The sequence below is a fragment of the Dufourea novaeangliae genome, unplaced genomic scaffold (assembly GCF_001272555.1).
Source record: "Dufourea novaeangliae isolate 0120121106 unplaced genomic scaffold, ASM127255v1 scaffold168, whole genome shotgun sequence".
Taxonomy (NCBI): domain Eukaryota; kingdom Metazoa; phylum Arthropoda; class Insecta; order Hymenoptera; family Halictidae; genus Dufourea; species Dufourea novaeangliae.
The window spans coordinates 3,532,304-3,554,329 of record NW_015374062.1 but is presented as its reverse complement, the minus strand read 5'-3'; the positions used below and the strand labels follow the sequence as shown (position 1 = coordinate 3,554,329).

The following is a 22,026-nucleotide window of genomic DNA, read 5'->3' as shown; positions in this document are numbered from 1 at the left end:
TTGAAATCCCTCGGAGGATGGCTTCTTTCTTGAGTTTATTGAAGTAAAATAAATCAAAATAAAGCACAATTAATTGGTATAATTAGAATTAATTAGAATAAATCAAAAGAAAACATAGTTAATTAAAACAAATCATAATTAAACTCAAGTAATTAAAATAGATCAAAATAAAACACAGTTTATTAAAATAAATTAAAATAAAACTCAATTAATTAAAATAAATCAGAATAAAACACATATAATTAAAACAAATCAAAATAAAACACATATAATTAAAATAAATCAAAATAAAGCACATAGAATTTAAATAAATCAAAATAAATACATATAATTAAAATAAATCAAAATAAAACACATATAATTAACATAAATCAAAATAAAACACAAGTACCTAATTATAGTAAATCAAAATAAAACACAAGTACCTAATTATAGTAAATTAAAATAAAACACAAGTACCTAATTAAAATAAATTAAAATATAACCCAATTAATTAAAATAAATCACAATAAAAAAAAAAATAAAAAAAACGAACCCCTGAGTCGAGTTCGGATAATAGAGAGGACCCCTTGAACCCCCCTTGACCAGTGTCCACCAGTGGTCAGCAATCGTGGGAAGACCTCGTCGAGTTCGGATAATAGAGAGGACCCCTTGAACCCTCCTTGATCAGTGTCCACCAGTGGTCAGCAATCGAAAGACCTCGACGAGGTCCGCGGACGCGAGTGAACTGAGGATTTTTCATTGCGCGCTCGTATTTACGGGCTCGCAGTGACCGCGAGCTTGCGCGCACTGGTGCGCGGACAGGTGCGCGAACATTGAGTGCACTGGAAACTCGAGCGCGCCAAAAATTATTTCTCGATTAATTTATTATTTCTAATAAGGTAATTGTTATAACAATTACCTCCCTGAGGAATATTGTTAAACATTCTGTCAGCTGTCTTATAATGCAAATTGTTATTGTTTATAGCAAATATAAATCGAAATATACAGAAACTTTCAAGATATGGACCCTTTAATGAACTTTTACATGTAATAAGTTTTACTTTCTTGCAAACTATTAAACAATGTCTATGTCTTAATGTTAATGGCGATTGTTAACTAAATATTACTTAATTTAAATGTGCGTTGGTAGAGTTTTATGCAAGAAATTCGTGAGAATTTGTAGAACAGTAGGAATTCTTTAATCGACGTTTGATTGTTATTGTCCTTGACAATGATTGTTACAACTTTTGGAATAGAATTTTTGGCAATAATGTAATATTTATAATAATCGCATCTTTGGTGACACATTCTATCAGTCATTTTACAATGCAGATTTTTAATAATTATAAAAAATAGAAATCGAGATATACCGAAGCTTGTAAGATCAGGATATTGTTGAAAAAAATTCAGATTTCTCCCTATCGTCATAAATTACTGTAGAAAATCTAATTTTACATAAAAATCTACTGCCCATTCATATTACATTCATCCTTTAAATAGATACAGTGCATATATTGGTTACCGACAAATATTACATACACACAACATACCGGAGAATAGTTGGCGCCGAATATTAGTGTTTCTTAACAATAATAATCTTAAAAAATTGCCCCCGAATTGCTCCCATCGCAACGTTTATATTTAATGAGATATTGGCAAATATGGTACAATGGACCCTTAATATATTGCCGCGACCGTGGTTGTAGGAGAGTAAAATTCTCGGAATCAGCTTCATCGGAAGTCAAGTTTTCATGTCGTTTACGTTTTCGTGTACTTCTGGATTTAATCTTTCGTCTGGTTACATGCGGTCTATATTTCTATACTTTTGCGAATTTCCCACTGAAACTTTGACATATTATGCTGGAGATGTTGTACGATGACAATACAGAATAACAAACATCGATCTTTTCAAACAATGTCTACCCTTAAGTTTTTTCGACGGTCTCCCGTCGAGCTTTGACAAACATGCCAATATCATCCGTTTGTCGGTGTTTCTTCGACGAGAAACTCAGTAGTGAAAAATCGTTCTCAGTCCTCCCCCTGTCCGTCGAAACAGATATAGAATGAGGAAAAGGCGGAGGGCGCGAGGGCGCTTGTGGGAGCCGCGTCGCCGTCGTGGACTCAGTCTACGCATAGGAGGCGAGTGCGACGGTGGCGTCGCGACGCCGGCGCAGTCGACTCGATCGATTCCCCACGTTTCTCGGTGTACTTGAACATCGGTGGCTAGGAGAGCACAGTGAGTCTGATAAAGAGGAATAGATACGTGGTACCGAGTGCGACGAAGAACGCTAGTAAATGGTGAAGAGAGAGGTAGCTATGCCGAGATAGAGAGAGATATATGTATATTGGAGAGAGGTGGAGAGTGGTAGAATATCGGGTGCGCGGGTATCTTCCGTCGACGACGCGTACGACGGATCGTGGCGAGATCTCCAGCGAGGTGACAGACTACAGAGGGAAGTTTCGTTTCGGTGGCGAAAAACCAAGCTCACCGGGTTCCTCGGTTAAAAATATATATTCGCACGCGACCGGCGGCGCAGGATGACGACGACGTCGCGGATTTAGAGGTGGGAAACGTAAGCTGAGAACGCTTTCTCGACACGGGATCGATCGGTAGAGTCTCCGTTTAAACCGCGTTTCGCTATTTTATGACCCACATGCGGACGGTGCTCGTCGGTCAGGGAGTCCATGGGCCACACGTTATTGGGCATGGATCCGTTTAACTCGTTTTAGGTGCTGTTACACTCGGTGACCCACGACTGTGAACCGATTTTCGCAGCCTGACACTGGGCCCCATGGATGGACACCGGTGCGACGATGAGAACGAGAAAGGAGTCAGTGTTGCGGTAAGGGTGCTTCCTTCTATAGTCGGTGAAAAACGATATAGTGTGGTCATCGGAGTAGACCTTTAACAGACCGAGTCCTGCCGATGCCGCAACACGGATCGACCGTGTGTAAGTACGTGCGGTTCCGTTTTGCCATTTGGAAAAGACAGTACTGGTAATTAATGACGATCCTTCTGTTAGTATTTACACCGTTGGAGTCTCTTCCTGCATTTAACCCTCGAAAGATTAACATTATTGTTTGTTCCTCGCGTTAACGTCTCGCGTAAATGTATTTTGGAATCGGTCCTGAATGCTTTCCTGTCGTTCTTTGTAAAGTATGCTTTTTATAGGGCCGAGAATATACAACCGTATACTTATAAAATTAACGAGTCTTGCAGATTTTGCACCTCGAATAACCAAAGCCTTTCTTGTACGATGATGAAATAGCTATTGACGTTGACTTACAGCAAAAGAATCGAAACAGTGTTTACACTACTTTACACAGTTTGTTGGACATGAGACGATGCTCAGGACTCGGGACATTTGCCACCCCATATATTTGCCGATTATTTTGTCCCGACACTTGAAACACGAACACTTTAGTTCCCGGTCGATTATTACGACTATACTATATCTTCCTTCGACTATATACCTCTTGGCCGATCGACCTTGTCTTCTTCCTAATTCTCAGCTACCTCCTCCAACTTGTCGTAATGTCCGTCAATGCATATGTATCATCGTACCAGCGTTCTATTGTCGATTTACATCTATTTTTGTAATATATTGGGCTGTTTGGAATGTTACATGTTGAATATGCAACATACTATTGTATATACAACAAACAATATGCATATAGTATGAAATCTACTATACATATACAGTTTCCAATATAATATGCAACGTACAACATACAATGTACATCCACGAGCAAACTCGGCTTCCGCTAGGGAAAAAAGTGGCGTAGGTAAAGGGCCTTCTACCACTTGGAATCAGAAATTACTGAAATTTATACCAAATTAACATTCGATTTAAGATTTATTTCAGTACTGGAAATAAATTTACCAAGTGGTACGAGGCCCTTACCCTTACGCCGCTCTTTCTCCTAATGGATGGTCGACGCACCGAAAAAATAGATAGTCTTAAATCTATACGAATATATTTGTGAGTCACGTGTTCTAGTTTAAAGATTTCCGATATCGACAAGATTGAATGTCAATGGCTCTTCGTTAAGAACATCTTAGAAGATGCGCGGTGACACTTTCGGCCAGAACGACTCTTTGAAAAGCGCAGAGTCGGTTGATTTGGGGACGCGGTTGCTCTATTTCTGGAGTTTGAATCGGGCTACTTAATGTTTTTGAACTTTCCACTTTCCCTGTGACGTTATCTCTGATTACATGCGACCAGTCATTACGATATCAAGTCGAACTTCTTTCCTCACTTGTTTATAAATTATCAATGTCCGATCCTTCGTGATTTTTATCTTGTAATCGCGTCGTGAGTCATACTTTGAAAAGGTTGCATTTACACATGCTTGAAATATCGCGTCGGTTATCGGTAACCGACAATCATTTTCCGTCTGCTACTTCAGATATCGTATCCTCAATATACGTGTACGACTTACAAGGGATAGGTGTGAAGTGTGAGTCGTCATCTTGATAAAATTTGGCATGAAAATTTGTACAGAATATTTCAAAGTAGATGACATGTTTTTTTTTCTTATTGACGAACGTATATGTATATTGAAGGGATGAAAAATGACTTAGGGGTGGAAAACCTATTTGAAGAAATATTATTAACCATTATTTATTTATCAGGGGATAAAAATTTACAACGTACATACGAAAGAGTAGTTAATTATGTGATCTTTTTTTTGACATTCGTAACAACCGATTTCGAAAAACCGATGAAAACAAAAGACTAGTCAGTTCTGATATATTGATTCGAATCTCTTAATTTATATCTAAGTAGTAAGTTATTTACCGATAGTAAGCAAATTTACCCAAGTTCTCTAAATGGGACATACTTCTGTTAATTTTCAATGTATCCTGGTCATAGAAACGTGTCTATTCTGTTACAGCTAACAGAAGGTAAAAATAACACCGATGTAAAAACATAACGATCGATATCCGCAGCTACTGCGACAAGAAAAAGAAAAAACAAAACAGAACGCAAACACCGAGGTTCTTATCGAGATGTTCCGTTTTATTTTTTTTCTAGAATTGTAACAAGGGCTCGTCGAGACGGGGCGCGGCGACATCCTTTGGCTTTCGACGAAGGATAGCCACCGGCATCCCAATGGCGATAGCGAATTACTCGACGGACACTAGTTTGCTTCATCCACGCTCAAAATCGGCCGGCCCGGAGCAGAGTCGTAGATGCGACGAAGACACCGTAGGCACGGTTCGTAATTTATCATCGGGCCGATCAACACCTAGACTCGCACCACCTAAAAAAGACGCCAGCGGAGTTGCCGTGAGAACAAATCGATTCGGATACAAGCAGCCGCAGGTGAAATTCACGAACAAAGTTGGGGACGTCTGCAGTAGTCATACCGTCAGTCACTATAATCAAGAGAAACTGCAACAACATCAGCAAGAGAATGTTCCGAAACAGACGCACAGGACAGCCATGGTCTGCAATATGGTGCCAGCCTCGAAGGTCAGGTCTCCTGCGCACACCGTTACCGCATACACCAATGTCGGTAACTCTCATACAGACGGGAATCGAAAACCATCGGGGATTCCTGAGCCGATTGGCAGGTACACACTGCATACCAGTCATTTGCCGCTACCTCAGTACGCTGTCAGAATGACGAACGCGAACTCGAAGACCGCGAAAACTGCGGCGAATCAGAGCAGAAAGGTTTCCGCGGCATCGAAAAGTTCCGCGAGCTCTAAGGAAGGGTCCAGTACCGAGGACTCTGGTGTAGGAAGCCAGCAGGGTTGCATGGTGGACGATTCTTCCCGGGGTTTCGATTACACGCACGGATCTCCGAGCAGGAGACGAGGAATAGGCAGACCTAGAAATCTAAGGATGGTTGTGAACGGGAAGAGCTTCGACGTCAGAGACGTCAGGGATGATGATAGCACGGTCACTGAAATATCTGTTATACCGTTACCGAAAACGTTCACCACCGCCAGCACCGGACTGGTGCGGGAACGGGCGACACAGTATCAAAGAATCATGAACAAGGACAATAGACATACCGAGTCAACAACTTCTATGTCTACCACATCGTCGGAAGGATACGACGAAGGTCTTGGCGAGGAGAAGGTTTACAAAGACAGATCACGCACGGAGAAAATTCCTTCTATTAAATCAGACTTCAGTCCACCTAGCTCGGATGATCCTGAATACGGACACGGTGAAGCTATGGCCGATGAATATTCATTGAGCTCGAACGACGAGTGCCAACGGTCCAGTTCTGCGCACCATCTGCAAGTTACGTCGAACACAGCCAAGAACGGGACGCTACCAAAAGCTTCTTTGCGATCGGTGTTGCTTACCATCGAGGATCCTGCATTTGCAGCTGCTGCAGCAACATCGACGACATTGATAGACGACGAGACCTCTCCCGTCGACAGTCTTTTCGACAGTCTGACAACCAGTATTACTCAATCAGACGTTAAAGTTCCTAGAAAGGAGCATCCGATGGAACAGTCTGGGAATACTATAGACGATGATAGTCCCGGGACACCTACCAACGCTTCGAATTCGTTGAGTTTATCAGAGGGTAGAGAGTACTTCGACGACGAGATCGCCGATCAACCTGGGCTTGTTTTCGATGAGAACTCGAGGGCCGGAGCCGAGGCACAGTCCATTGTGGCGAGCCAGCTTGTCACTGAGAATAGTCACACTTTGGTTGAGTCTAGTCCTAAAGCAGGTAAACACCACTCTATATGTATATTCTGTTAACCTCTTGACTTACAATTTTTTCGACGACTGTACGCTCAAAAATTACTTTACCGTTAATAATTTCCTAGATACAGAAGGAATTTTATTCTTAGAGCACGTGTAACATTTACTTTAAATCTTAAGTACTAATACCAATGAAACAGAATTTCACTTCGACTCAAAGAAAATTCATAGTATACATGTTTATTAAATCCAGTTTAAAATCGTCGTCACGTGTCTGACTCGGATGTTATAAATAAGGCAAGGGGTTAATGAAATTTCGGCGAAATACATTTACATGGTGCGAATAAAAGTATTTCTATTGTAAGAATGTGGATAGATGTAGCCTCACGAGTAAACTCGGCTTCCACTAGGGGACGAAGTGAGGTAGGCAACTTTTCTTTTACGCCGTTTTTTCCCTAGTGAAAGCCGAGTTTGCTCGTCAGTGTACATGTACAATTCGAACTACTGTATGTTTATCTTGTTCCTTTAGTATAAAGATAAATCAAGGTCACAACACGATAGTGACTTTATTTTTTTACGTAATGACTTATTTGTTACTACAAATCTTATTTCTTCATTTTTCGCCTGACGGGGGCGGTATCTGCTTACTACAAGTCCAAGACCAAGCACTGTATGATGACTCACATCCATTCTTCAAAGAGAAACGTCACGTTAAATCTAATTAACGAGTTTTCTCTTAACGCGAATGAACAATATAACAAATATACAGTCATGATAACAAATATACAGGAACAAAGGTTGATTACGGTACTATCGTATAGAGTATGTAATGTATGAAACGTACTCACTGTATCTATACAGGGTTATACATCAAAAGAGTCACATGTTTGTGTTGTTTATGGATACATAAAACACTGACAAGAACAAAGTTAAACTGTTAAACAAAGCATGTACAATGACAAAACGAAAATTCCCTTCAAGGTCAATTATGGATGTCTTTTTTATGGAACTGTACGTGTTTAACTTCTGAACTTCCTTTCTTCTTATCGAGTAAAACACATTGGCGTAGAAAAAAATTAATACTAATTTTCAATGTAATAAACCATTTTAAGGCAAGTTGTTTTTGTAAATATCCACTGAATCGGAGGTGTATTCACCCCCCTGAAGGCATTCTCAATTAATTTTTTATTTATCCGAATACAAAACACAGAAAGTAGCATACAATTCTATTTAAAAAGACCTTTCGGTAAACTTCAAATCGAGAAAAAAAAAGTTTGAACAGTTAAACGTTGTCTTTGACTCAGGTCAATGATATTAAGGAATTCTGAATTGGATAATTCACTTAGTATTGCATGAGCTAAAAATTTTCGGTATTGATTTAGGAATTGTGAAATTTTTCAGCCGCAGGATACAGTAAGAACGCGACAAATAGCCCGCACCATGGGAAACGAATCAGTCGAGCAGGCAGCGTCGACACCTTGTCCCCTTGTGAATCAATCGCTTCCGATGACTTGATATTGGATTACGAACAGAGCGATGCGAGTTCCTACGACGAGCAACATCGGTTGGTATTTTACGGTTATCCGCATTTCGTTTTAGCGATTATCGGATTTGTTGTCAGAATTTGGTTATTCATTTAAAATTGGATAAAATCATTTAGTTAACTCTTAAGTGACATGTGGCCTTAAGAGCAACACGATTTAATTAATTAAATGGGATCACTTTAAAAAAATGGACGTAAAATTTATGATTTACAAAGAACTGACAGAGAAATTATGAAACACTATGGATGATTATATTCTGAGGAACTTTTGAGGTACCTATACTGAAGTAAGAAAATAGTAACAGTGAAAATACAGGTCATCACATGCTTTTTACTACATATTGAAGAACGACAATGCAACGCCAACCCTCTGTGGTGAACCCGTTACCTTATTGTTCTTACGTGTTATAAATACATCACTTCTATCCGCTCTCTAAATTCTTGATACTAAATCGTGCGATCGTCACTAGTATCTTCTCTGTTGGTACTTTTGAAGTTGTGATTTTTATATTCCCATTGGGTGATTAAAAATGGTGCCATTCGATAAACAAATAAATCAGTAAAGCATTAGGAAATAAAACAGATACAGTTCTGCCTGGTTACATCAGGTCATGAACATACTTGGTTGCGGTTATTTCAATGAAATAATATGAAATGGAGTAAAAGAAAAACATTGAATGGTGTTGTTTATTTTTAGGGTGGCTTCAACCGCGGCGTTGCAGGATATGGACGACGCCACCATTCTCTCTGAATTGGAAGCACAAGGTGAACAAGTGATGAGACAGTGGAGCTCTCTGTTGGGTGCATGCCAAACGCTGCAGCAAACTAATAATTCAAACACTGTTAATAACAATCTGAACGGTGAATCGGCCAATAACAATAATCAAGCAGCCAACGAAATGGGGTGTGTATTTCAACATTTTTTTGTCTCTAATCGCTTCCAACTGCTCGTATATATGCATAAGATAATGCATGTGCTTACAATAGATAACGCTATTTCGCAGACTCCAAAAATCGTATGTAGATCAGTGTTCTTGTAGTTATTGCTAATGTGTTCAACTGTTTTACAGGTCGAAAAATGCTTTTTTTATATTTCGTTTTTTTTTACAAAGGATATTTAACAACAAAATTTGGATGATTCTTCGTAAAAAATATAAATAACAAATTTCGGAAGGAAGGCAGATTTTCGTGTACGAGTCTTTGTTTTTGAGAAATGTTATACGTGACATAAGTGTATATTGTATGTACGTGTAATTAACTTTTGTTAAAATTTAAACTTATTTGAAAATCTACTGCTGACAGTAAAATTATAAATGTGACCCAAAGTAAATTTTATGAAGTGAAAATAAAAAATTTGTAATATTACTTATCTATTGTTCAGTTTGCACTTTCCAATATATTGTTTTTATGAATTTTAAACTGTTGCAACTAATTGTAAGTACACAACTATTAAGTGTTACATTTTTAATTCAGAATGATGTCTTAAACATTTCATGAAATTTGTATACACTCATTTTAACCAACCTTATAGCCTGGGCAGTAGATTTATATGCATTATTTTCAAAAACGGAGACTCGTACCATTAAAATAAATATATCGTAATATTTAATTCTACAATTTTTATTTATTATTCCATTCAGCACCGTCTGGGAGCTTTATATTCTGTACAATTATTATTATTATATGTTGCTTTGCTGTGTGTTTACACTTTACATGTTAATGTTCTGAACCGCACAATATAAATGAGAAAGTATGAACTGTCCTGAATATTTTATTTAAACAGATGTAAATCATAAAGTTATGTAATTATATCCCAAGTTTCATAATTGAAGAGAAAATCATGACTTTAGACAAACTATTAACATTGCGCTATCGGAGTTTTATCGATGTTGGAAAATTCTTAACCAGTTTAGGACAAACTTGATATAATAATAGTAATAACATTTAAAAGAAATTTCAACTATCCCGTACTTCATTCAATTTTCGCACATTGTAAATACACAGATCTTAATGTAGAAATGTAAATACGTCCGTCTTTGACGATACAAAAGAAATTGTAGAAATATTACTCTGAGAGAAACTTCCGTTCGTATTCTAGGGATACTAAGGTAAGTTGTATAGTATTACGACACACAAATATCGCAGTCCGTCGATTACTGTATCACGAAGAATCATATACAGGATTATAGTACTGCTTCCATGTAGAAATCGCATTACCCTGTTCATATTATTTGTTCATTTCTTTAGAAATGTTGAAAATCAATTGCATGAAATTGTTAGTCACATCTGATATTCTTGCGGCTTTTTCAATCTCTCAATTAAAAAAAAACAATATAAAACTTAGCTTATCACTTTAACGATGTATACCTACAAATTGCTCCATAATTAGATAGTACGATTAATCTACAAGGAGGTACTTTTAGATCCGAAAACACAGAAATTATAAGACTATGTGTAAATGAAATTTGAACATGTGATCTTGAACTATTTTTGTGTGTTTGTCTATTACTCACTATTTGCACATAATTAGTTGTTTATTTAACAAATGGAGAAAGATACATTGCACACGTATGAAATATTTCAAAAGAATACGTTTTATTAATATAAACTAACGACTGGTATTAAATTAAAATGATACAGGCAAGAAAAAATTAACAAATAAACAGATGAAAGAAGAAAATATATAAAATATACACCGACAACGTCACCCACTAAGTTAAAAAATGTGTCGATTAATTCTACATGTGCGATTTATGCTATGACCTAATTAGAGAAAAAATACATTTTCGTAATTCAGTAACAAATTTAGCTCAGAGTCGGACAATGAGTGTTTAATAGTATGATAATCTAATAGTACACAAGATATAAATAAACGAACAATTATTTCTAATAAGGAATGGAATTAAGTATTTTTCATCTGGTTTTAGTAAAAAGTATTACTTATTGAAATACAGAGTTGCAACATTATTATACGCTTTCAACTGATATGCGCGATTCCCTTTCTAACCCCTACCAAGAAGCTAGCTTCTCCCCACTCAGTGAGTCACTGTCAGATCAGTATCACAGCGCAACCGGCAACTCAAGCTTGAAACACAGCGTGTGTGTTAGTAACGCGTGCGCGTTTTTACTGTTTAGATTATTATTTTGTCGATGGGTTCAGTTACCATGTTATCGTGTTTTTTTCTCGACTAATATTGATTCCCGTCTTGAGAATCACTAAAGTGTCAATAAAATATACAGTGTTAACTTGCAAAGAATTGAATCGGTAAATTATTCAGCAGTCGATTTACTGTTTATTGTGAGCCTGAGAGTCCTGTGTTATTCGGCGATATTTAGATGGACGATTTGACAAGAATAGCAATGGTGCTTTGTAAATCTTCACGTGGAAAATTGTGGGAATTATAGCTAGTTGGCACTGATAATCGTGTCTTTAATTTGTCATCGATCCTCTATAAAAAAAGACTAGTATTAATACAGCAAATTTTCACACATTGTTGTTTGACTGGTTTATGGGCTACTATGATCCCGATCAACAATATAATAATAACTGGTTGATCCATGAATAGAAAGCGTTTTTTGCTACTGAAAATATTCTCACCATGTTCTAAAAACTCTTCGGAGTAAACGTTACTATGTGAAATTTCGTAGTGACTTATTTACCAATGCTTTGGGGAAGTTTAGCGATAATAATATAGTAGAAGGTCGTTTATTACAGCGTTCGGGGCTGTAGAGGTCTAATTTTCAGGAATATTGCATTAAGCCGCGTACTCACCAAGCTCACAAGCTCGCTAAATGATCCGACTCCAATTTTCCAACAAACAATTGGAAAGTTCGTCGAACAAACCAAAGGAAAACAAGCGACATTGAAGCTCGCAGCAGACATGTGTAGAAAATACTCCCAAACCCATTGAAACCTACATAAGTTTGCATACTTTGATCTTAATTTTTAGTTTTATTTGATCGTTTCTTTTCCGTGCCATTTGTCTGAAATAATTTTGTCTGAAAATGTCATTTCTGTAACTAAATAAGAAGTGATTAACTTCTCAGTATCGACTATAGTTTCATAAAGCTCGTGTCAAAAAGAAATTTTTATAAAGTTTCGTTTTCAATAACTTTATCGTTGACCTTGCGATTAATTTAAATTGAGAGGAGTCCTCGGAAGCGTTACCAAGTCTTTAATTTTTATAAAATGTAAGATATTATGAAGAAAAAGTGCACGTACTACGATAAGTTCGCATTGCGTGTTGTTTATGAAGAAATGTTATTCGATATTCGATAAAATCTGATATAAGCAATTTTTCCGTCTCCGTCAGATACCGCAAATTTTTCCGTAGCTTGGATTACACTTCGTAGGTATCTTCCTGCCGCTCGATTTCTTTGCGATTATTTCCTGTAGTTCCCTCATACGTTTCCTTTGATTAATTGTGCTTTTTATTGTGTATGCTGCATGCACAGTTATCCGACGATAACAATTCGAAAGATTATTGATTGGTCTCTTTCCTTAGTCATACATAAGTTTTCTCCAGTTTTGTTATGTATTAACATTGTAGTCGATTGAACTCGTAGATAGTACTTTGAGTATAATATTCTTTAGTATTGCAATTGTAGAATCACGAATGATCGGTTAATATTATGAACATTCCAACGTGTACGTTTTGCCGAATTGCCGTTTATTCCGCATTTTTTTCTCGATAAATTTCTTAAATAGTTCATAAAAAATTACTTGACAGTATTACACGAACGTATATGTATAAAGTCAACGCGTATCGAGTGGCCGTTAACTCTCGTCAAACAATGCACGAGTCTGTCCGGATCAAGTTGTAGAAGGATTGCGTATAAATTTCCCATGGAACGTTCGACACGTAACCGACGTTCGGAATTATTTTATTGACAAAACTATCCTTACTTGGCATAAATGTAGTATATGGGAAAGTATTCGGCAGTGATTCGTTTATTAGGAAATTGTACTCATTGTTAAGGAAGCGAAATCATCCCTGCAATCTGGAACGGAAAAGTTGTTCATTTGCACAACTAGAAGGCGAAGGAAGATAGACATAAAAGTGTTAAACACGAAAGTTTCTTAGTTCATGTAAAGAATATCATGATATAAACAGGATTTTGAAAAAATTAGTGATTACGCTTATATACTCGTACAGTGTTAGTCACGAGCAACAGAACACCTAAATATCTCTGTTGAGATTGAAGATAGGAGATGTCCAAAATAATAATTTTTTTTATTTAAAGGGACAAACGTTGTCATATAAACGAATTCTTTGTTCGGTTATTTTCAAGGTTATTTCAAGGTCATAGTATCCTACGTCGCTGAACTCGCCATGGCATTAGCTACAACGCTATGAAGTTGAAACTGCATGATGCCATTTAAAAAAGATATTGATAACCTTCTAATAACCTTGAAAATAACATCAAACAAAATGTTTGTTTATATCATCACCTTTACCTTACTGAACAGTACAACTTTAGTCTTGGGCATATTCCCCTATCTTCAATCCCAACAAGGATATTTAGATGCTCCGTTTCTCGTGACTAACTCTGAATATAAGATTTATCCGCGTTTAGAAATACTTGAATTGAAATCCATTTGAATTATATCGATAAACGTATATGTTTGTTCAATTTAGCGAAATTGCCCTCAATTACGAAACATTTATTTGCATATAAGCTCAGCGTCCCTTATAAAATTTATGAACATTTGTATGCGTAATGTAAAAATACTCTAGTTTCCATTCAAACTCAATGTTTCATTGCTCAGTAAATTAAAAATTTCTGGAAAAATACGTAATCATCTTGTTAACCATGGTATTGACCTTAAGGATAATAATCTTCACAATTGAGGGATAGATCTCCAACCCTACGGTAGAATCAACAGTTTATAATTTTCACAAAGAATGGTAACATTAACGAAAGCGATGAAAATATACATCCAGATGATGATGACCTGATTGTTTAAAATTCGTATGCATACAATACAAATTTCGAACCGTAACTATGGGAATAATCACTTTGTATAAAATGAAAAACAACTGAACCATAAGAGATTAATTGAGTTAATAGTACTTCGTTAGGATAACCCCATTCGTAGTTAATATGTTGCAGAAAGTAATCGAAATGTTTTCCGCGTTACTTTTATGGATTGGGCAATTAAGAATTGGTTACAAAGGTAAACTAGATCATTTCTTACAGACGCCCATATAAAAGTTTATAAATTACTGCATGGAGCGTTAAGCTTACGCCCAAATAACAATGTTTTTTTGTTTCAGGGGATTTTGAAATAATCGGAAAAATATATACGTTTATCGGTATAGTCCAGTTGTCGCTGGTAACATTCTAGCAAGAAAAATTGGTATCAATCCAAGTATTTATTTTTAAACAATGAAAAATAATGCATAGTGCCGCAATCATTCATTTTCCTAAACTCTGTTCACACCAGGTTTGCATTTAATAGTTTCTTTGTTTTTATTAGTTTTCTAGTTATGTAGATAAATATTGCCCTAACATGACATGAATATGGACAACCACAATGAAAAGAAACACGTTTTGAATTTTTTTTAAATGTGCTATATCTATGTCACGTTTTGTTAGAATTGATCTATCATACTTGGATAATGTTCCTTGTTGGAAATAGAAAAGTTAATTGCAATTAATCGTCTTAACTCTCGGATGACGGTGTCTGGGTCCACTTTGATACATGATTTTAATAACTTCACGCACCGTTCCAACTTACAGAAACTAACTGAAGCTATAACAGTTGCTTATATTAGTATTTTATAAGAACACTTGAAGAAATTCGTTCCAAAAGACATCTGAAGATAGACAAGTAGAGGTCTATCCAGACCCAGTTACCGTCATCTATTCCATCATAAAAAACGTCCGCCTTCCGAGAGTTAATGATACAAAATCAGTTCGAAATAGGTATACAAGTAAAAATGGTAATGGGTCCAAGTGGACTCATGTGCCGTCGTCTGTACGAGTGTCAAAACCATCTGTGTTGCAAGGGTTAAGGTTAGTCGTGAGTGCATTTGTCGAAAGTTGCTCATTGTTCCTTGTCTACATCTAATGTTCTTCTTTCTTCGTGCTTTAATCGTTTAACACGTTGACTGCCATGTTGGTCATCCGTGATCGATCACGGCCTGTTCACTGGCCCTTTGGTGGTTACCGATGATTTCTCTACTAATTTCTTTAAACTGCTAGCAGCACACGAATTACATCGACTAAAGAAATTTCACTAATATAAACAATTACACGACAGTTTAAAGTAACAAAACGTGCCCTATTCAACAACAATCGTAATGTTAACTGAATACATTAAAATAATTATTTAATTGTATCCGTGCAAGTGCCCCACATTTTTATTAACACCCTGTACATTTATAATATACGAATGCTATTGTGATGCATACGGTAAGACCCAACATACAGTGGATAATCAATGTGTTAACTGAATATTGCTATTACACTTTCGATACATAATCGTTATCGTTAAAAAAAAACGTGATCGTCACATGAAACACTGAATACAATTGCAGAAGAATTCCCCTAGAGGAAGATATCCTTGAGAATAACAAAAGCAACTGCCGGGAAAGACACCAATTTCATTAGCGATAATGGCAGAGTTTCATCGTGTAGACCTCTTACCGTAATTACAAGAAACGAACTACCTCCCGTGTATTCGTGTGATTTCTACGTTCGCGTGTGATTCGTTATTCACCGTGTCTTTGTCCGTGCGTTGTCGTTCGGAATTGTAAGAGAAAATCGCAGTAGTGTCGGCAATCAGTCAAACATTGAAATGATTCCTGTTCATTTTCTAATTCTACGAGCAGGTTTTGTAATTTTGTACGATGCTAACGAATTCGGCGAACCGTGGTGTACGTACTCCCCTCCTCAGAGAAAAGCTTCTACGAAATTTTATAATGAATTGCAAAATTAAAATATGAACAGGAAATCTAAAGCACGTGAATTCAGCGATAGTATTTTGTGTTCTAGCGCGCTAATAAAGCGAGTGAAGCAATTGCAAATCCCCGATGAGGACTCCGCGGGTGGGGACTACTACCAGCTGACATACCCTAACTAGCGAGAGCACAACTTCCCGGCCCTTCTCTGTTGACTAGATACCACTAAGTCGGCATACTGTTGCGAACACGGACTGTACACGTAGGGACAAAAATCAGGCATACGAGATCATACGTAAACGAGCACACGCGTGAACAATGAGAAACAGTGAGTGAGAGACACACACACACACACAGAGAAAGAGAGAGAGAGAGAGAGAGAGAGAGAGAGAGAGAGAGAGAGACCGAGACCGAGACCGAGACCGAGACCGAGACCGAGACTGAGAAAAAAAGAGAAAGACATTGACGATACGAGTCGGTAGATACGACTCGAAAGCTTTATACACGTTTCAAGTTGAAATGGTAATGCCACAGACATGAAAAACTAGGTCACGTTATTCATATTTTGTTATCTTCTGTAAACCGTCTAAACTATATTACAAGTAATCTTCAAAGGGGATTTCGACTTGAACTTTAAGGTCATGATTAATTTCGCGGTAAAGAGAAAGATGTAGACTAATTCGTAACAACTGTGATGCAATCATTTTTTTACAGTCTGTACATTTACCAAGTATACGTAAAAAAAAGTATCTTTCCACATGGCATACAGTATACCCTCTTTATCTGTCTCCTTTGTTGATTCCAATCGCAGGAAGACAATAAAGCAAACTAGCACTTTTCAGTTTATTTCGTGCCTTGATCAGTTTTTTTTGCACGCAGGCTCAATCAGTTAAAAAAGATCTCTTCGAAACGGATTTCATTTGTCCCAATTTTCTGCAAAACGCCAGTGTTCTAATTTAAATACCTTTTAAAATGTTGCGTGTTAAAAATTTATTTTATATACCAGAAGACGGTTGGGCAGATTGTTGGGTGGAAACGCTTGGGCTTAAGTAGTATTGGGGATCTAGCTGAACGTCGTGAAAGAGGCGTACAAAGAATGCAAATTCACAGTTTTAGACATTAATATTTACAAATGAAATTTTGTCAGAATTTTATTTCCTTTACTAGCAGTTTTAATAATAACACATAAATGGTATTAAATTTTACAAAAATCTTTATTTTAATACATTCTATGTGTGAGACAATGCTATAACTGCATGGACATTCGCAGTCTAGTCATAACATATACTGCTACAGAATCGGACACTTGCAGAACCCAAACCAAACACGTAAATTGTGCCAAGTCTGATCCAAAGTGAAAAGGGGTAGCTGAACCAGAGATCGTTTCTAACTGTTGACCAAGGAATCAGAATCATTCGGCAATAAATATTCTGTAATGAACATAAATGAGAATATAATTTTTAATATGATTCAAATTTATATTTGGTTAATATAAATTTTCAAGATAGAAGTGGTTGGAATTACTCAAATTGAATTGCTTGCAATACTCTCACGAAACCAATAAATGGAAAATGCATTTGAGGTCCTGTATATAAAAGGTAGAAATAAGTGATGAGATATATTTTTCGGACAGAGAACAGAGGGTCTGCTGTAGTCAGGAAATAAGTATACAGGGTCTAGCATAACATGTGGACCTACCTCAGCTTCGCACCGAAAATACAATAACAATGCAGAAAGTTGAAATAAACATGTGTCTTGTTTGACCTTGTTCCCCAGTTGTAGCCAGACTGATCCACAGCTGTTTAACTTTATAAAAATTACTTAGAAAATGATCATCCTCAGCCTGGATGTAAGCCTGTAGACATCCCAACCTGTAGTAGAAACAGAAATTACCGAGCGTTATGTACAGACATTTCAATGAAATGAGATGTACTGACGTGGTTAGTCATTCAAAGTTACTTGAGTAGAAGAAGATGGCTACAAATCGGGATCAAGGTCAAGTGGGACACATGCTTCATGAACTTTATAAATTATTTTTGTTTTTCCCGTTAACGCTGAAATAGGTCATAGATGTTAGGATACTCCCTGTACAATCATTGAGTAGCAGAAGCTAGCAAAAACCACGATGACGATAATGGTTAGTATAATGATGATAATGATGATGGTGATGATAACAATAATGACACGTAGCATGGATGATAGATTATTTTTCCAATTTCATACGAGTCTTCGTCACGTCCGATAACTTTCGTCCTTGTCAAAGTTCCAAACCCAAGCCGGTCGGTTTGATCGTCCTTTTTCAATGGATTTTTCCAGTTTCCTAGTTCAGTGCTGTCCAAACTTTACTCAAGAGCAAACAGGACGGATAAGGCTGATTTATTCTGACGGGTTAGACAAGAAGCAATGGCAAAAAGATTTTCTTCAAACAAAGACACGAGATCATTTCAAAGTCATGATAGAATGATTGGTTGAATTTGAAGAACAAATATCGATGACTTTGGAATAACTTTCAAAATAATCTTACACATGAATATGTTTCCACGGTGACAAAGTGCGCATACGTGAACCATTTAACCCCCTTTAGTCATTTCTTTCATATCTTTATTAATGACGGAAATTATTTGACTATTCAGAATAAGTTACGTTAGGTTATGTTTTATTTGGGGTTAGGTTCTGCGACAATGAAGTTTCAGTCATGCTTCAGATTGAATCTTGCTTTTATGCATCCGTTCTCACTATAGTGACAAATTTAACTAACGCTATATAGAATATGGAATAAAAATGTTCTAACAATAATAATAATTGGAGCGACAATTTGTATAAATACTTACATGTGGATTGTCTGCAACAATGTCTGTCTGAGCAAGTCTCAAAAGGGATAGTATAAATCAGTCTATATTTGAGTTCCACCTGTGGACAGTACAGTCCTAGCTAACCCAATTATAATCGAGACGCTTTGTCGATAATATAAGATATATAGAATGCATAGTAAACAATTTCTAATGTCATTATTATCTGTATGAATGTGGTAATTCTTAGGGCCAACGGAAAGAATTGATCGACGACGAGTATTCGATTCCACCTCATTCCAGCTTTCCTCGTCTCCGTTCTATCTAGGAACAACATGAAAGACTAACCGCTTGTTTTTTTTTCTTAATATGCTTGTTTGTTTTATTGTGATTTAATTAGAGTTGAAACACTTCCATTAGAGATATATAAAGGTACGTGTACGTACGATGCCAAATAGTTTATTTTTCCATCGCGATTCTACATGGACGTTATAAAGCTTCTGCGAGGGCCCGAAAGGATCCTTTGACAATTAAGTTAGTGTGTTATTGCGATTTAACGTAATTATACGATTATTTGATAACGAATTTTCGTAGGAATTTATATTTTGTTACGTGTACATAATAGGTCTCTATGTATATTTAATAGATCGAGGTAATATATTTCCTTCAGAAATGCAATTTGCAATAATAGAAGTTAGTCGCGTTGTTGGAGATCGTATTCTAATATATATATCTCCCACTGTCGAGAATACGTCCCATTAATTTCCACGTTTTGAATGAAATCATCGCGCGACACCAACCGTGAAGGTGTTAATCTCAACTTTTGGCATGTTTTGCTTTCGTTGATTGTATTTATTCGTTCATTTCCATAGAAGGGTGACTCCGAAGAGTTAATACCCGTACGAAAAAGAATTCATTCCAGGTTTGGCCTGCTTTTTAATTATCTCAGTATTGACATAATTATGGATAATATTAGGAAGTAATTCAATGTCTCCTAAGATCTCCAAGTATTTAATTTAACACAAGAAACAAGCACCAGTGCTGATTCTCCTAAAAAGATGTCTTCGTGCTGTATCAGTTTATGATAAAAAAACAATTATTTACTCTCGTTGACCGTTGTACCTCAGGGAGGAGGTGGATATACGTATATGTATACATTAATATATATTCAAGTATTCACAGCTAGTCTATACTACAATTGATTTAAACACTCTAAAAATGCATTTAGAATTCTACTTAATGTTTCGTATGCTCAGAGGTACGGATGCAGGAATTGAACGAGGTAGTAAATAAATCGAATGAAACTATAAACAGAAACTCCGTTTGTAAACCAGATCCAGTTAAGGCCCCCGGACTCAGAACCGCCTCCAGTATCTAAAAAATGCTCAAAATTGGTCTCAAAAGGGGAACTAATTTGAAAAGAAGCTTTGCACAGCGCTCTGGTCAAAGTGTCAATTCTTTGTCTTCGTAATAACGTTCGTTGACTGTTGGACTCAAACCTCTATATACGGTTCTGTTGAATTTACTATCTCACTGTATCAGTACCTGCAAGTATGACATTCGGATAGGTACCCATAGTTTGCTATATACGTAATCGTTCGGTAAACCGCAGATAGATTATGGACCTAACTATTACACGTGAACTCGAGATTCGAAGGGATGTATTGTTAAGTGCCTCAAGCTTCTGTCGAGGTCATTTGCAACGTCACTAGAGTCGTAAATTATGTATCGTGTGTCATTGAATGATTTGCATCCTTCTGACGCATAGCTCTAGTCCAGAAGAGATTGTGTCATAAAGAAGGTAAAACGTATGCATGTGTGTATACATATGTGCACTCCCGTTTATAAGTATTAAGAGACTAGTTTTGACTGAAACAAAATATAACTGTTTGTCCAGTTCATAGGTTTTACACCATTTTTATCGCTTTAAATTAGCATGATAATCCTAATCAACCTATTCGTCTTTAATATACGACAAACAATATGGCTTTAGTATTCTTAATAATCTCGTAATGCCTTTCAGGTATTTTTCATATCCGAATAGTATCGTACTACTTATGAACGGGAGTGTACGCGTATATGTACAGTGTGTTTCTAAAAACGTGGAACGCTTTGAGAAAATTGATTCTGTATATTAAAGTAATGAAAAAATTACTATACTCATATGTTTGATCACTTAATTTCACAGTTCTACGTTGTTCTTCATCCCATGAAACAGTTACTAGAAGTGTCAGCCTTCTTCGATTACGGTACAAATTTTTCTTGCGCAAAACAACAATGGCGTATTGATTTGTCACGTGATTGCCTTCTCAGTGGATCATTTTAATTTGAACAGGAACGTAATTCGAATCAATCATCGCTTGATTAGTTGTTTGCTTAGTCTCGTACACCCACTTTAACACTCTTACGTTGCAATGAAAAAATTTCCGAACATTAGGACCCCTCAGCACTGTGTTTGAAAGGATTATTGGTAATGTTGCTACATAGGAAAGTTCCATCGTATTTAGAGTCTCTTGAGAGCTGACAGCAGTTATTTCTCACGAGACAACACTATAAACAAGCTACATATTTGGAAACATACTGTACATGCAAAGTGTCTATATATCATACAGAATGCTTCTGAAAAAAATGGTTCCCTTTATGGGAATTCGCAGAGTAGATGAAATGTAGTGAGAAATGTCCTATTACCATAGTATCGAAAACGTATATTTCATCCAATAAATCCTACTAAAGAAATTACGTACGTCTGTGTTTGTAATTTTCAATATGGCGGTCATATACTCTCATGCAACATCCAGATCGCTGAAGAAAGTAATGATTACGTCCAAAAAATACTTGTTCGTAATATAAACAAAAATGGGACAATGCCTTTAAAATCTTGGAAAAAAATTATTTTTTTTTTTCATATTGCACACCTGTCTCTCGGAAGCAGATAATTTCCTGGTCTAACAATTTTTCTTTTATATTAACAACAACGAAAATAATGGAAATACTCGAGTTAGATAAGATGCGCTGTATACGAATGAGATAAGTGGGATTTTGAACTTCGCGGAATACTTTAAACGGCGGCATCGGGTCGCGGAAATGAAACGCGGAATCGGGTAACGATGAAATTCGATACAAGT

General features: G+C 36.6%; 1 protein-coding gene across 5 annotated transcripts in view; it reads left to right on the top strand.

Moving 5' to 3' along the window:
- Positions 1 to 2,546: 2,546 nt before the first annotated feature.
- Positions 2,547 to 22,026, top strand: part of LOC107190283 — a 31,053-nt gene continuing 11,573 nt past the window's right edge. For all 5 annotated transcript variants that reach the window (XM_015579069.1, XM_015579070.1, XM_015579068.1 and 2 more), the window contains exons 1-4: positions 2,547 to 2,825; positions 5,022 to 6,687; positions 8,064 to 8,226; positions 8,903 to 9,109. In XM_015579069.1, coding sequence (XP_015434555.1) covers positions 2,775 to 2,825; positions 5,022 to 6,687; positions 8,064 to 8,226; positions 8,903 to 9,109 — 2,087 coding nt within the window. In that variant the 5' untranslated portion in view covers positions 2,547 to 2,774. The remainder of the gene's footprint in view (positions 2,826 to 5,021; positions 6,688 to 8,063; positions 8,227 to 8,902; positions 9,110 to 22,026) is intronic.